The following is a 15,496-nucleotide window of genomic DNA, read 5'->3' as shown; positions in this document are numbered from 1 at the left end:
CCCCTGTTGTACTCTTCCGTCATCCAGCGACATGTCCACACCGAGGCCTTAACCCTGTGTAATGATTACCGTAGGTTCTTTTCCCCCCCTGGTGCTACAGTAGACTGTAGTATGTGGTCATGTCACAGGTATGCAGAACGGCTGGAACACTCCCAGGTGCACTTTCCTTTCCTTTCCCCCCCATATGTCATCTTCTCTCTCTCCCTGCAGAAAGCTCCAAGTGTGATAATAGAGGAGTTATCAGCTCCAACAGCAGACCATGCAGCTGCAAGGTATATATATATATACATATATGAATGAAACATGAGGATAATATTACAACCATTTAGTGTCATCTGTTGTTCATTTGTGGCTCATGAGGCTGATGTGTCTCAGCTTGACAGTCAGATGGATTACATATGTGCATGTGTTTGGTTCTTTGTGTGTGTGTGTGTGTGTGTGTGTGTGTGTGTGTGTGTGTGTGTGTGTGTGTGTGCAGAACAACGTGGCAGGCGCCCTGTGTGACGAGTGTAAGGCCGGGTTCTTCCACCTATCAGAGGCCAACCCCGAGGGCTGTCTACGCTGTTTCTGTATGGGCGTCACCAAGCAGTGCGCCAGCTCCACTTGGAATAGAGATCAGGCAGGTTGCCAAGCTACTAATGGTAAAAGGAGGGGTGAATATTTTTGGTATCAAGGTTTGAGTCAGTGTTTGTGCAGCCGTGCTGTGTCAGCAGATCCTTTCAGATGCTGAACGGTGAGAAGCAGTGTGCAAACAGCGATCGTGCCCGGGTGCAGCATTCACATTTGTATCTCAGCTCGCATCTCATTCAGACAATCGTTTGTTTCTCTCAGGTGCTCGGAGGGGTGAACGGGCAGCTCTTCTCCCTCTCTAACAGCGCCAACAGTAAAACTATCTCTGAAGGCATCTCCCAGAAGGGCTCCTCTGAAGTTGTGTACCGCTCCTTCACCAGTGTCCCCATCGACGTCTACTACTGGGTCCTGCCTGAGAGCTTCAGAGGAGATAAGGTCAGGGGGAAAACAACAAAGTAGAGAGCAGACTAAAGGGGAGGAGAGGAAAAATACACCGTGAAGTGTTAGTCGAGCTAGATTTCTCTGCCCTCTCAGTCCCACACAGTCATGCCTCAACATGTTGTCAAGTGAAAAGGCTGCACTTATCCACACAGGGAGCCTCCTTTGAACTCACAGTCAACATGGGTGTCTTGTGACTTCCCCCACAGTATCATATGGGGTGAAATGCCTTTCCACCATTCACTCTTTCCCCTTTTTTGCTACCAGGTGACGGCCTATGGTGGAGATCTGCAATACACGGTGCGCTTTGAACCACTTCAGCGCTCACATGTTGTCGACGGTAAGCCAGATGTGGTTCTCCAGGGCAACGGCATCTTCCTGGAACACTACTCTCAGACCAAGCCCCCCCCACGAGTCCCACAAACCATCACTGTGACCTTCAGAGAGGTGTGTGTCATTGTTCACAAAGGAGTCTCATTCATCTTATTCTGAGCCTGACTTAATGTTCTCTATTCTCCATCTCTCTCTGGCTTGTAGTCTTCATGGCGCCGCGCCGACGGGCAGCCGTGCACTCGTGAGCACCTGCTGATGGCTCTGGCTGACGTTACCGTCTTCATGATCAGGGCCACCTACGCAGACAAAATGGCTGAGAGCAGGTACGGTCACCGCCCGCCTCATTCATATACCATTTAATTGTCCCAAGAGCATTTCAGTGAATTGTAAATATAATGTGTGTTGATCATTATGTGTTTTTTTGTGTTTATTAGTATCTCAGATATCAAGATGGACATCGCGGTTCCTCAGCCCACCGGTAACGAACGTGCTCTGGAGGTGGAAGAGTGCTCCTGCCCTCAGGGATACAGAGGACCTTCTTGTCAGGTACGCATGCAGAATTCAAAGAAGTAGTTAATTTCAAGGGTGAAATATACGACCCACGAGCAACAGCATCTCAGTCCATAGAAATGCTCATGAAACTGTGATCAAACTGTGAAATGATGCAGTGCTGATCAAGTATAAATCAGGGTTTTGTTACTGCGTAGCCTATTTCTTGCTTGAAGTGATTTCAGAACCATATATTTGTGTATTGTTTAGCTGTAATATGAGAAACTTTGTCTCTAGACGGCCCCCGTTTTGTGTTTTGCATGAAAACAGAGCTCACCAGACTCATGTTTATAAATCAACATTCTGTTACCACCTACCTGTCTCTCAAATGTTTTTGGCAACACATTTTAGTGTGCTACTGTAGTGTCTATAATCACAACACACACACACACACACACACACACACACACACAGAAGCACAGAGTGAGACATTATTTCCTGTTAAGGATACCATTACTCGGCCATAACGTGACAGTTTTTTTCTGCTATATTTACGTACAAAATCTCAACCTTTAATGCAAGAAAATACCATCTTAACTTAACGTCCGCTTAGCAACATTTCTGAAGCTCTCATCTCCATCTCATGGTCTGTATGAGCTGACTGAGTCTGCTCAGTTGTCTTGGAGATGGTTTATTCGTTATCACGCGATCCAGTACCAAGTATCAAAGGAGCGCAGTTCCTGCACTGTCTCCATGACATCTGAGCATTTGAAGATGAAGACTGTTAGATCTGGTTGGAAGGTCAGCAGCTATTGAGCAGACTTTCAGTAAAAGATTTTTTTTTCTTTTAGCTGTACTATTTCCAAGGTCAGCCATGAGCTTTCATGCTCTGTCTTAGTTTGATCAATTTAGTTTTAGCTTGAAAAAGAAGGAAAGGCACAGATCTGCCTGAGCTTGTCCACAGCAAAGTCTCTGTCTTTTTTTCCATTACAGTCCTTGATCATAATTGCAGTCTGTCTCCCTGCTGCAGTGGAACAAAGACTTATCTCTCTGTGTCATCACTTGTCTCTCACCTGAGGTGTTTTTCCATGTGGTTGCAGGAGTGTGATGAAGGTTACACCCGGTCCAGCTCCGGCCTCTACCTGGGCACTTGTGAGAGGTGCGACTGTAACGGTCACGCCAGCAGCTGTGACCCCGAGACTGGCAGGTGTCTGGTAGGTTTTTTTCACACTGCTCTTCTTCCCTCTCAACTCGCTGCCAAGGTTGAACCTGCTTGATCTCTGAAGTGGAATGCACTAATGGTTTCTTGGCAAATCCTGACATGTGGAAACACACGGTCATTGTAGAATACCGTTTATTCAACTGTTCCGCCGATCTCACTCTTTTTATTTGTGCGTCCTGTCCAAAAGAGCTGTCTCCATAACACCGCCGGGCCGAGGTGTGAGCGCTGTCAGACTGGTTTCTACGGAAACCCTGTAACGGGCGGTTTTCAGGCCTGCCAACCCTGCCCCTGCCCTGGAACGGCTTCCAGCAACCAGTGAGTTCATGTCTTAAAGTCTTTTCAGTTCGTGTCAGTTTTATTCAGTCTGTGTAAATTACCCTTAACTACTCCGTTTAATGGTAAATTAGGCAAAGTAAACTGTGTGCAATGCAGAAGCTGGTAAACCCCTTTAATCAAATGAATAACCGGCCAAAACAAGCATCGTCATAATGTGTGTGGCCCTCTGTCGGTACAGATTCTCCCCCACCTGCTATCTGGAGTCTGATGGCCAGCCGACCTGTGACAACTGTCCCCCTGGATACACTGGCCGGCGCTGTGAAAGGTTCGCCCCACTCCCCCTTTCCTTATCTTTCTGCTTTTCCCTTTTCTTCCTTCTTCCTCTCACAGTCCTGTGGACGCTGCTCAGTGTTTGGAGTTACTGAGCGGATCGGGCAGCGAGGTTAGCCGGGGCTGGCAGTTGCACCAGGTGGTTCCATTCACAGGAGAGGGATATAAGCATGTCTGTGGTTCGCATCTTCCTTGTTTTTCCCACCGGTTATGATTGATTGGTGTCACTCGAGGGATGGGAGATGCAAACTGGTGCCACCCATTCTGATGTGCCTGTGGTTTAGTAGTCTGTCTTGTTTTTGCAGATCTGCTGGTGGATTTTGTTTTCTTGGACATGTTGATTTGCATAATTGTAAGGTCATTTCTGCTGTGGTAGAATAATGTGTCTTTCGGTGGTATTGAGAATGTCATCACCCAGATTTTCATTGTTGTTGGATTTTCCAAATGAGACAAAATGGTGCTGTACATCTTGAGGAAACCTTTAGATGGCTTTCGATCTTATGCTTTCTTCTGTCCTTTGCCCACAAAAGCCTTCTCAGAGGTCGCTTTCTGCTTCTGCTTTGCACTTTGCTGGTAGTGAAATGTTAAGGTGATCTCTGTCTGTGCACAGACCAAATGTATTTTCTGGGTCTCTACGACATAAATGTAGATGTGGCATTTATGAGGACTCCTGTCTGATCAATCTTTGCCGCTCCGATTGCAAAGATGACGAGGTGACTTGGGTGTAAGATGCAACATACAAATAATTGATTGTTCATCTTGCCTGATTCTGCTGTTTTGACATTAAGAAAAGAGAGGCCGTCTGCGGACAGCTGTGGGGACCCGTTCCTGGGGAAGCCGATTGACGGCCTCCTTCCTGTGGGATGTGGAGCTGAAGCAGTGTTCAATTTCAGCTGGGAGAAACAGATAGCAGAGTATGGCAGTGGAGATGATGATGATGATGATGACTACCAGTGGCCAACCACCAAAGGAACGATCATCATACCTACTAGGGCTTTGCTCTCCACTCCAGCTCACCATCGCACCACCCGTGCCACGACAGCAGCTGGGATGGGCATTGTCTCCATCACCCCCAACAGATCAGCCACCAGACACCCACCACGCTTCACACCCAGCCCAGAGAGCAGACACTCCGCCTTCCAGCACCTGCTCCGGCTCCACTTGAACACCTTCAACCAGCGTCTGAGCATGCTAGAAAAAAACACGCTTGACATGAAGGAGAGCATTCACAGCATGGAGGACCAGCAAACTCATCTCAGCTCTCAGCTGAAGGAGCTTATCGCTATGCAGTCGGCTGGGGAGAAGAACAAGAAGGTTAACGAGCTGGAGAAGAGCTACACAGACATGGAGGCCCGCCTGAGCAGACTGGAGGGACGGTTAGAGATCCTGATCGATGGCTTCACTGCCCTGGCTCAGGAAATGAACAAGATGAAACGTAGTAAACACTCTTCCCGTTCCCTCCAAGAAAAGAGGGCTCTGCCTTCTATCGCGACAGTCCTCGAACGCCCATCTTACTCAACATCTCAGCCCCCAGTAAGAACTATACCGACTGAAACACCAATGACAAGTAGAGCCACAGTGCCCAAAAGCATACCTACCCCAGGCCTACCAGCGAAAAAACACACCACTGCTCCTCGGAGAGGGAGAAAACTCAAATCAGGAGCCGGCACTACATCAGCAAAAAACACTACAAAGAGTCAGTCAGTCACTATATCATCCAAGAGACAAGCTTCAACAAGTACAGCAACCAAGTTGAAGACCACTATCACTAAACCTAAGATGACTTCCAAATCTAAGTCTCGAGCTACAGCGAAGCCTGAAACAAAAAGGCCAGGAGGTGGGAGGTCCACTGTGGCAGCCAAACGTGTTTCACAGCCGAGCAGCACAAAACAAAACCAAGCTAAAAAGGAAGCAACAATCACTAAATTTCAACTGGAGCCGCCATCTCACAAATCAAACCCTGCAAAGGCCAACCAGACCAAGAAAAAGGATTCTTCAGCTGTCAAAAACAATGGCCGTAACAAGGCATTTAGGTCAGATGCACCGGTTTCAACAAAAGTTCAAGAGGCTGGAGAGTCTTCAGAAGGGGATTCTAAGAAATCCTCAAAGACACAAAAGACTAACACCAACCAAAATGAGAAAAAGATAGAGCGCAACTCTTCTGTCTCTCATAAAACAAAGAATTCCTCAAAGACAATGGTCACAACCACACAACCTACCAAGACTACTACTGCGAAGAAGCCCAACACAACAGTAAAAAGGAAAACAACTCCTACTAAAACCAAGGCTACAGCTGCGAAGAAGAAATCCAACACAACGGTAAAAAGGAAATCAACTCCCCCTAAAACCAAGGCTACCACAGCAAAGACGGTTACTAAAAAAACACAGCAGAGAAAGAAGACAAGCTCTCGTTCTGGTGTGTTGGATCTACTGCAGCTCTTAAAAAAAGATAACAAGTCTGCAAAGCAGAAAAAGAGTCAAGATGGTTCTCTTCATGTCGTCTTGGGAAGGCTGGCCATTCCTATCAAAATTATCCCTGATTACTAGGGACAAATGTGTTTTGTTTCATTATTATTTTAATATTTTTTTATATGCCAAGACTCTGATCCTGATATTTATGTCTGTTACTGCAACCAGATCAATGGAACATTATGAAGGGACTAATTATTTGACGTTATATTATTTTAGAGGGACTATCCAGATGTTTGATGCCATCCTGATGTGGTATTATGATTCTGATACTAATGGCTTCCAACCTGTATTTTATTATAGTCAAAAATATTGCACAAAATCCTTCTATGAAGAGACAGCTTAGCATTAGTACCTCTTGTGTTTATACATTTGTCCGTTGTGTTCTGGCCAGACTACCTCAAGTTTTACAAGTGTCATGCCACAGCATTTCATGCTCATTCTTGTTTGCTGCATTCACATGGTGTTTTAAATATGTGCTGGTGTCCTAGAAAAGCCTTAATCCTACATGTCACTCTGTAATTTGAGGACAATGTTTTGTATCTCTTGCAGTGCCCTAATATGACCTACATTGTTAGGTTTAATTGTTTTTTGATTATCATTAAAGGTTAGTTAAAATACCAAATTTTCAAAGATGAAGAACCCGTGCATATTACAGACAAGACTAAAAGTCTAATATGAACAGGTTGAAAGATAAAACTTTCTTGTTTTATCATTGTCATTCTGTCTACAACCACTTCAGTTGAGACCGACGTATTGCCATGAAATTTGTTACAGACATTTATGCTCCCCAGAGGATGAACTCTCCCTGACTTTTGACTGAGCAACTCCAGTGGGTCAGAATTTTAATTTTAATTTTCAATATTTTGGTTTATGGCTGATAACTTGGATACTAATTGCAGTCCTATCTCCCTTTGCTGGACTTACTATATTTTATTTAGCCTGCTAAACTGATATGGTAAACACAGTAAATATATTAGTATTTAGCACATTTAGCACGACTGCATCCCAACCCATTGAATCTCTTATGAATGAATGTACTTCAGCATTATCCCAGTTTTGTTATGTATCTTGGTGAAGTCTTGACATTAAGGTCCGATGTTGGCTGCAGACAAAAGTCATCGGTTCACCATCGTAGAAATTATGTTTCAAATCTGTCTAAATCATGAGTGTTAGGCTACCAGAAAGCTCATGGTAGGTGCAGAGATTATCCCTGGGAAACCAGAGCATTTACTACAAATACTATATAAAATTATCTCTAAAATGTTGAGATTTTGGTACTAAATGAACCTGAAAACAGTTGTATTCAGCTTCTGGAGACCATGAATGTCACTAGTCAGTTTCATGGCAATATAGTCAGCAGTCAGCATGGTTTGGTCACTGAACAACTGTCATATCATTATAAGCATTTATAGAAATGTTGGTAATGCATAGACCAAGTTTTCAAGGCCATTTCTACTGTATTTCATGCTGGAAAAAACTTAATATTGTTTGTGAGATTGTTGAGTTGAGGTTTTATGAGATGTGAGACTGTGTCATGAGCTGTATGTCCTTTCTTCAAAGCCTTTAGTTATGACCATTTTTAGCATTTCCACATGACCATATCTATTGTGATGTATATTCCTAATCAACACTGACTGAAAGGACTGAATTAACCACACTTTAGAAACGACTGTATGAGTTAGTTTGAATAGGGTTTTCCAAATCAAGTTCGTAGCATGGAAGTCCTCTTGTTGGCTGTTGACCTGCGGACCTGCCAGAGGACAGGTGAGGTAAGACTGACAGCAGCTGCCCTCAGGGCAGCCTGCACAGATCTGTGGTTGGATTGGCCTTTGCTCTGGTGACAGTGGCGTTGTTTTCTTTGGTTGACAGCATATTGCTTTGCTTTGTCACAATATCAGAAAAAAAACTCTCCTCTTTAGAAGCTAAGCATCTTCTGTTTATCTTTATCTTCATCTCTGCTTTTTTCTCAAGTGCAGAAACTTTTATTGGTGAAACTGTATCGTATCTGTTTCTGTGCAAAGGTGTTCCTCAGTTTTGGCTGTATCACACTCATATGAGAGATGGAATCAACATCTGAGACATGTTGAATGTTTTGGCGGAGGCAATGCTTCATCCATCTCCATTGTTTGTCTGGGAAAACAGTTCGTACTCAATGCAAAAGCTGGGTGTCTGATGTTTAGGGTGAGTGTAAGACTTGTGCTTAGTGTTTGTATGTCTACTTACTGGATGGAAAAACAGAATTGTTTGTATGACGCCTGTCTGAATGACTCAGTCCTTTGTTCTTGCTTGATGTCTGCCTTGGGGGTTAAGCAGACACCCAAAAGGACTCATCAGATGTATCACCTCTTGCAGACTTCCCAGCTTCCTGCGTCATTGTGCTTTGGGTTAAAATTTGTATCCTCCTTGACTGGAAATTTTTACCTCAACACATTGTCTATTTCTATTTCAGATGCGCCGCAGGATACAACGGTAATCCCCTGCTTGGTCAGAGATGTAGTGTTGGCGGCAATGAAGTTAATGGCACGTACTGTTTTTTTATTTAAGCACAGGACAAATATTGTTCTGTCGTCTGGCTTGTTCTCTGTATTTATGAAAGTTGTAAAGATTCCTTTTTATGTGACAAACCATCTTAAAGGGCCCACACATTCTGTAACTATCTTATCTACCATTACAGGTAACTGCTATAACTGTGACCAAAGAGGAAGTGAAGGCTGCAGTGGTCCTGCGTGTCGCTGCAAGGTGAACATCACAAACACATGCATTTTGTGGACTAGAACGGGCTAAATGCCACGTATCTCATTTGCCTGATCGTGTGTTGCAGATGAATGTTGAAGGCCCGTCCTGTGCCAGCTGTAAGTCTGGAGCCTTCCATCTCAGCCAGGAAAACAAAGATGGCTGCCTGTCCTGTTTCTGTATGGGCGTCACCCAGCAGTGCTCCAGCTCTACCTACTACAGAGACCTGGTGAGGCCTTAAACTTGTACATGAAAATTACACAGCAAAGCAACATGACACTTCAAGAAAAAGACCATTTAAACCTCTGAACAACCAAACCAAAAGTATCTTTGTGCTGGATAAATCAGCTGTGCAGTAGTGAAGACTGTATCAGCAAGTGGGTTAAACATTTACTTCAGAGAGAAAAGATTTGCGTCTAATCTGGCCTAATCACTGTGTTCCAATTCAGTGAGATCACTGGCCAAAGATTGACAAATACTCCCCATTCATTTCTGCTAAATGAGTAACTGCAAGGATTACATGACATCTATGTGAAGTCTGTAAGGTTGCATGTAGGCTTCAAAGAGTTAGAGTTGAGTAAGATGTTAATTATATTCCGGTAATCTGAGGTAATCTGAGGAAGGGGGGGAGCATGTAGATGTTGAATAGAAGTGACCCAAGAATAGACCCTTGGGGAATTCCACAAGCGGTCTTGATTACCAGTTGACAAAAAGTATTCCCTATTTTTAAAGTATGATTGGAACCAACTAAATACAGCAACAGAAGGCCCCTCCCACTACCCACACTACTACTTTTTTATGCCTCTACACAGGCAGCAACTGTGGCCGAAGGCGTTTTTTTGTTGTCCATCTGTTTCTTTGCCAGTATGTCCATCTGCCCCATTCTTGCAAACATGATATCACAAGAGAGAATTTCTTCAAATTTGGCGAAAGTGTCCACTATGACTCCAGAATGATCAGATAATTGCGATAACAGCTTATGACATTTTATATCCAAAAGTCGGCGGTTACATTAATTCTGCATGTTATTAAACGCCATCGATCAGGAACAGCAACTTAACTGCTGCTTGAAGGCATAAAACTGTGAGGTGGTAATTCTAGTTAAATTCTCTTTTTATCAGTGCTTGGTGTTGCATTACTATACTGTTGTATTGGATGTCTTTTCTTCCTCACATTTAATCAATGGCAGCCCAAGGAACCGATAAGTCAGACATTATGAAAATGTGCAGATTTATGATAGAGGTCTAAGACATGTAAGTATGAATCCTTCATCATTAATACTTCATCTTTCTAGTTCCACAGTAAGTCTAAAGTTTTGACTCTTAAACTTTATTCATCCCTGAGGATTAAGACAATTTCAACATGAGAGTATAGTTTATTTTTGTTTATAAAGTCAGCTGCCAGTCTTAGTTTTATCATGAACTGACTTTTCTCTGCCATGTTTCCAATCACAATCACAAATTCTCATTGCTGGAGCTTGATTGTGTGTTCATGTGTGCTCTCGCAGGTGTCCTCAGTCTTTTCTCCAGGGAACTTCCAGGGATTCGCTCTGGTGAACCGCCAACGCACCAACCGCATCTCCACTGGTTTCACCGTGGAGGTTTCCACTGAAGGCACTCAACTGTCCTACAGCAACTTTGACTACCTGGGACAAGAGCCTCATTACTGGCAGCTTCCAGGGGTCTACCAGGGCGACAAGGTCAGTATCGAAGAGCATACACAAAGGCTGAGTCAGAGGAAGTAACCCAAGCAAGACAATGAACCCCTTAATGATGTACATAAGGGGTTGTGCAGCAAGCGTGAGAAACCTGTAGACCACATGCTGTCTCCATTTTGCTGCTTTGTCTTATTTAAAAAAAATCTGCCAAGCCTTCTTTTCAAGCAGATTCTTTTTTTCATTCTGTTTGCTTCAGCCCTTTTTGCTACATTTTCTTTCATCTTCTTAAATCTATGTTTTCACAGGGTTTTCCAATAATATCAAGAGATTTATTTCCCCCAGTGATCACTTTTAACTAAGGTCTCCATTTTCTTTGTGTTCACCCTTCCACTTCATAGAAAAATACGTTATATTCTCGTATGAAACGAGCAGAGCAGGTACAGTAATGCCAGTCAGTGGGCGTCATGTTGTGACTGCAGTTTGAAGTACAGTGTTGTCTGGCATGATTGAAATAACTGTTGTTATGCTGTGGCGTTGTGTTGTACTTTTGATGTGGTGCATATCCATATATTATGGCTGCACATAATGGTTTAATGGTTTGAATAATTTCTGTGATGTTTCCTGCATGGCGTCTTACAGCCGTGTGTGCAGTTTGGAGCTGCCGGTCGCCGCAGAGTGTTTACATCGCTGTGCATATTGCACACAGATATTGCTTTCTGCTCCACATCACATGAGCCATGTAAATGGATTTATCATTGATGGTCCGTTAAAGAGCTTCATACAGTTTAACTTTGCCTGAATAACACCGCCATAGCACTCCCAAATACCATCAGCTCAGTGATAAGGAAAGTGATCAAAGAGCTTGCTTTCTCCATGCCAATAGAGTGACTCGCACTTGCCAGAGGAGCAGCTAAGGAAGGATGCTTCAGTTTGGAACTTAATGGCCTCTGAACGAAAAGTCACCCACAGATCGAAAAGAGCTCGACAGGTATTTGCTATGAGCACCACTGTAGGCTGTTGTAGTGGAGGCAACACTCACACGTCTAATGAGAGCACTTGATGCAGAGTGTTTTTGTCATTATGAGCTAACACACTGAGAGATTGTGGGCATCTATGGAGATGAATCCCCTCAGGTTCTTGGATGTAGTAGCATGGAGAATCACCTCGGTTTGATGAAGTGCACAGGAGCATGTTGTCAGTTTCTGTGTGTGTGTTTGCATGTGTGTGAGTCACAAAGAGGTCTGGATTGGTGTGAATACTCTTAGGAGAGTTTTGGAAATGGTAGAAGTTGTTGATGTATGTGTTTTATCTGCGCGATCAGACCGTAATTCACCTGAGCATCGTTGTACAGCACATCAAAGCGTCAGAGACTAAAAGGCATGACCCAGCATGATCACCTTCTTTGTTTACTTTGTGGAAGAACTAAATTCTAAACCCAGCCTTGGTCATTTTGACTGTTATCATGGTTACAAATCTTCTGTATCTCCGGTACTCCACTTTTCCGCCTTCCCAGGGTAATGTCAGAAAGCTGGATGATGAGGTCTGGGCGCTCTTCTCTAACTTCTCCAATGGACGAGCTGGTTCCCCTCCATTCTTTCCCTCCTCCTCTTTCTCTTCCTCTTCCTCAACCTCCTCTTCCTCTTCTTCTTCTCGGGTACCAACCTCCTCTTCCTCGTCCTCATCCTCTTCCTCTTCTCGATGGTCTTTGCGTAAGCTGAGCCCCCATCCTTCTCCGTCTGGTATCTCCGCTTCAGTGAGACCAACCAGACCCCAATCCTATTCCCCCGGCCACAACCCTCGTCTGCAGGTACACTCAGTCACAGGTTTCAAGAAGTTTACAAGCTCTTTTTGTGTCTTGATCCTGTGGTGACTTCTTGTATTTTTCTTTGGGGGTCTGGCCCTGATCAACAGAGCAAGAACACATTGAGCAAGACTTCTTCTAGTGCTTCTGGGGAGAGCAGCAAGGTAGACGGTGGCATGTTTGACCGGTTGAGTTCATGTTTCGCCACTTGGCTCTTACTCATAGGAAACTATAATGCCGCCTTTAATAGTTAAGCTTTAAAAGTTAATAAACAACCAGCTGCCAAGGGCAGTTAGTGTGTAGGTCAGAAACTCCTAGCAGCAGCTCACAGATTAAAACTGGATCACTCCAAACAACTCACCACCCAGGACCTCCCAGTCCACATCATGGATTGTCTGAAAAAAAAAAATCATATAAACTATACTATATATGCTATATGTGTGTTGTGCCAAGGATTTAAGATCAAAATTTTGTCCAGTCAAAATGAACATCATCATCTAATATTGAACAAGCTACACACTTCATTACAAGCTGTAACCTCGCACATTTTTGTGAAAGTGATGAAACACCCGGCTCAACTGGAATCACGTGAAGAGATAAACCTTAAAATCAACAATGTACAAACATGCCTATGAAATAAAATACATGACATTACAGTCAGCGAAAAGTAAGAAAATTAGTGAACACAATGTAAAAAAGTTTCAAGGGAATAAAATAGTCCTTCTCTGGAAAATGTACATACAGTGAAAACATTTTGAAATGTGTCTTTTTCAACTCCAAAACTATATTTTGCATTCTTGGCACTGTTTTATAAAGGACCTAATTCTGCATGTGATAGAAACTATATTAATACAATTATCTAGCTTTGAGGGCCAAAATGTAGAGGATCCATAACCAGAAAAATATCTGAAAGTTGAAATATTTCATCTTCTTTTTTTTGAGCTGGCATGGAATAACCAAATTATGAGCTCATACTTACTTTACTGTCACCAAAGAATGGATTATTCACACAGTTCCCGTCCTTCACTGGGTGGTATGTTTTCCATTGTTGAACAAGTAGCTCCCACTCACTGCTGTCACTGTCACTGCAATTGCCCACTTGAGAAAAACTTTGGTTTTGCAATAGCCTGTCATTATACAGTTGGTTCTGGTTTAAACAGCCTCTCACTGAAGCACATCTGAAGCTGTCATTTATTCATTATTGACAGTGGGAGTTGTTGTTTTACTTGTCAGACAAGTCACAGTGGGACTTTTATGCTGTTATCAAACTGTCAGCGGAGCCTTTAATAGCTCTCCTACTATAGCACAAGAGTTTAACTCTATGTGACACATTTGTCCTGAGATTCCTGTAGGGTTTTACACTTTGGCATGCTTGCTTGCTTGTATTGCTTTTCTGCCTGCTTATGATTTAGTCTCGCAGTCTCTCTCGCTCCATCTGTGGCTTATTTTCTTATGCCTCTCCTTCCTCCTCTTCCTCTCAGTACGCTCTGGTCTACAAAGGTTTCAGCTTGCACCAGGATGATCTGCTCTACTGGCAGCTCCCAGCGCAGTTCACAGGGGATAAGGTAACGGTGGAAACTTTGGGGTGACGTCCTTTCCTGACCTCGAGTCAACCCCTTCGAGGTCACAGAAAATACAGCACCTTTCATATCCTCCATCCTCCCCTCTGCCCATATCACCATCCTCCCATAGATCCAGTCCACACTCCCTATTCCCTTTTAAGTTTGTCCCTACCCTCCTACAAGAGGCCTGTTCCATGTTACCATGTTGACAAGTGTAATTTCTCCGGTTCATAATCCAAACACACTCCATCTGCTACATTAGAATTACAAATAGAAACTACAAACATTCCTCACTACTCTAAGTTCTCATCTTTTTCACCGTTAACATTCAATTTGAAAATGGTTCAAAATGCAAATACTGTGTAATTTGAGAGCTTCTAGAGTTTTACTATCGCACTTCCATAAGGATGGGGGGCTCACAGTTGAACATTAAAAAAGAAATTGAAGCAGCAGAGGCTTAGATATCCTGACTTTTAGTCTCAAGTCCCAAGATCCTACAATTCCAATAATTCAGCTAGACAGTGTATCTCATTAGAACCATGAGACGGATAATAATAATAATAATGATGGAAGTGAAGCCAAGTTAGGTGCCTTCAACCTGTGATCTTGTGAAAGCCAGCAACGACTACACCCGCTGCAAAAAAAAAAGTCTGATTGTATATAAGCCTATGAGAAAATTCCTAATGAGTTTTACAGCATGATGTTCATTTTATAAATGGTGGTCCCATTTAGAGTAAAATAGAGGTTATGCTTTAGGGAGGGGGCTACCTTGTGATTGACAAGTCGCTGCCATTGCATGTTCTGAGATTCTCAGATCTACCCCAACTTCGCCCTCTTGTCCAAAGATCGCAACAGCTGTAATGCTAATCTGTAGCGTTCTAAATGCCCTCTTCTTTCAATCCCACACCCTCAGTTTGTAATTCAAGACCCATTTAAAAAACAATGTAAGCCTCATCCGAAGCTCAGGTAACCCTAATGAAATAGTTATGACATCACTGAGCTTTTGTTTTTTCAGACGTTTAAAACTCTCTCCAGGGGCGCATTAAGACATTATGGAGCTGTTTTCACAGGCTTAGTAGTTCTCCCCATGACAAGTGAACTAAATCCTGTTAACATGGTAACTCTCACATGTTTAAAAGCAGTTTGATCCTTCACATCCCTCTAGTGCAACGGATTTGATGCAGCTGCACACTATGGCACTCTCAGTAACCATCTGGTATTAATGTTTGCAGCACTCTTTGAACTTCCAAATGATCTAAATCCTCTTTCGTACTTACCATGTTTTAGGTGGGTTCTTACGGCGGGAAGCTTAAATACACCATCTCCTATGTGGCCGGTCCAAGAGGAACGCTTCTCGATGATGGTGACATACAGATTATTGTGAGTATCTTCCGATTCACAGTTTCCTGCCACGGTTATATGTGTTTGTGGTGACATACTTACATGTCAGTGTTGTTCCTGCAGGGTAACGACATCACTCTGGTGGCTCGTCAGCCCTGGCAGAGGAGGCAGCAGGGCAGCAGAGAGACTCACCAGTTTGAGGTCGTCTTCAAAGAGGTGAGTGGAACAGAAAGCAAGTGGTAGTGGCTCCTCCACGATCTGTGAGCGCACTG

At 43.5% G+C, this 15,496-nt stretch overlaps 1 protein-coding gene across 8 annotated transcripts in view; it reads left to right on the top strand.

Moving 5' to 3' along the window:
* hspg2 (heparan sulfate proteoglycan 2) overlaps nt 1-15,496 on the top strand; it is a 96,712-nt gene that overhangs the window by 50,718 nt on the left and 30,498 nt on the right. For 6 of the 8 annotated variants that reach the window (XM_037104102.1, XM_037104098.1, XM_037104097.1 and 3 more), the window contains exons 21-39: nt 211-272; nt 479-619; nt 832-1,005; nt 1,276-1,455; nt 1,546-1,664; nt 1,776-1,887; nt 2,931-3,044; nt 3,240-3,367; nt 3,567-3,653; nt 8,580-8,650; nt 8,805-8,869; nt 8,952-9,092; nt 10,371-10,562; nt 10,919-10,957; nt 12,034-12,327; nt 12,432-12,485; nt 13,803-13,886; nt 15,171-15,263; nt 15,348-15,440. In XM_037104102.1, the coding sequence (XP_036959997.1) occupies nt 211-272; nt 479-619; nt 832-1,005; nt 1,276-1,455; nt 1,546-1,664; nt 1,776-1,887; nt 2,931-3,044; nt 3,240-3,367; nt 3,567-3,653; nt 8,580-8,650; nt 8,805-8,869; nt 8,952-9,092; nt 10,371-10,562; nt 10,919-10,957; nt 12,034-12,327; nt 12,432-12,485; nt 13,803-13,886; nt 15,171-15,263; nt 15,348-15,440 (2,243 nt within the window). The remainder of the gene's footprint in view (nt 1-210; nt 273-478; nt 620-831; nt 1,006-1,275; nt 1,456-1,545; nt 1,665-1,775; nt 1,888-2,930; nt 3,045-3,239; nt 3,368-3,566; nt 3,654-8,579; nt 8,651-8,804; nt 8,870-8,951; nt 9,093-10,370; nt 10,563-10,918; nt 10,958-12,033; nt 12,328-12,431; nt 12,486-13,802; nt 13,887-15,170; nt 15,264-15,347; nt 15,441-15,496) is intronic. The other 2 variants (XM_037104104.1, XM_037104105.1) reach the window with 1 other exon arrangement.

Source organism: Acanthopagrus latus, chromosome 7 (genome assembly GCF_904848185.1).
Source record: "Acanthopagrus latus isolate v.2019 chromosome 7, fAcaLat1.1, whole genome shotgun sequence".
Classification (NCBI taxonomy): Eukaryota; Metazoa; Chordata; class Actinopteri; order Spariformes; family Sparidae; genus Acanthopagrus; species Acanthopagrus latus.
This window is presented reverse-complemented; position numbering and strand designations above follow the sequence as displayed.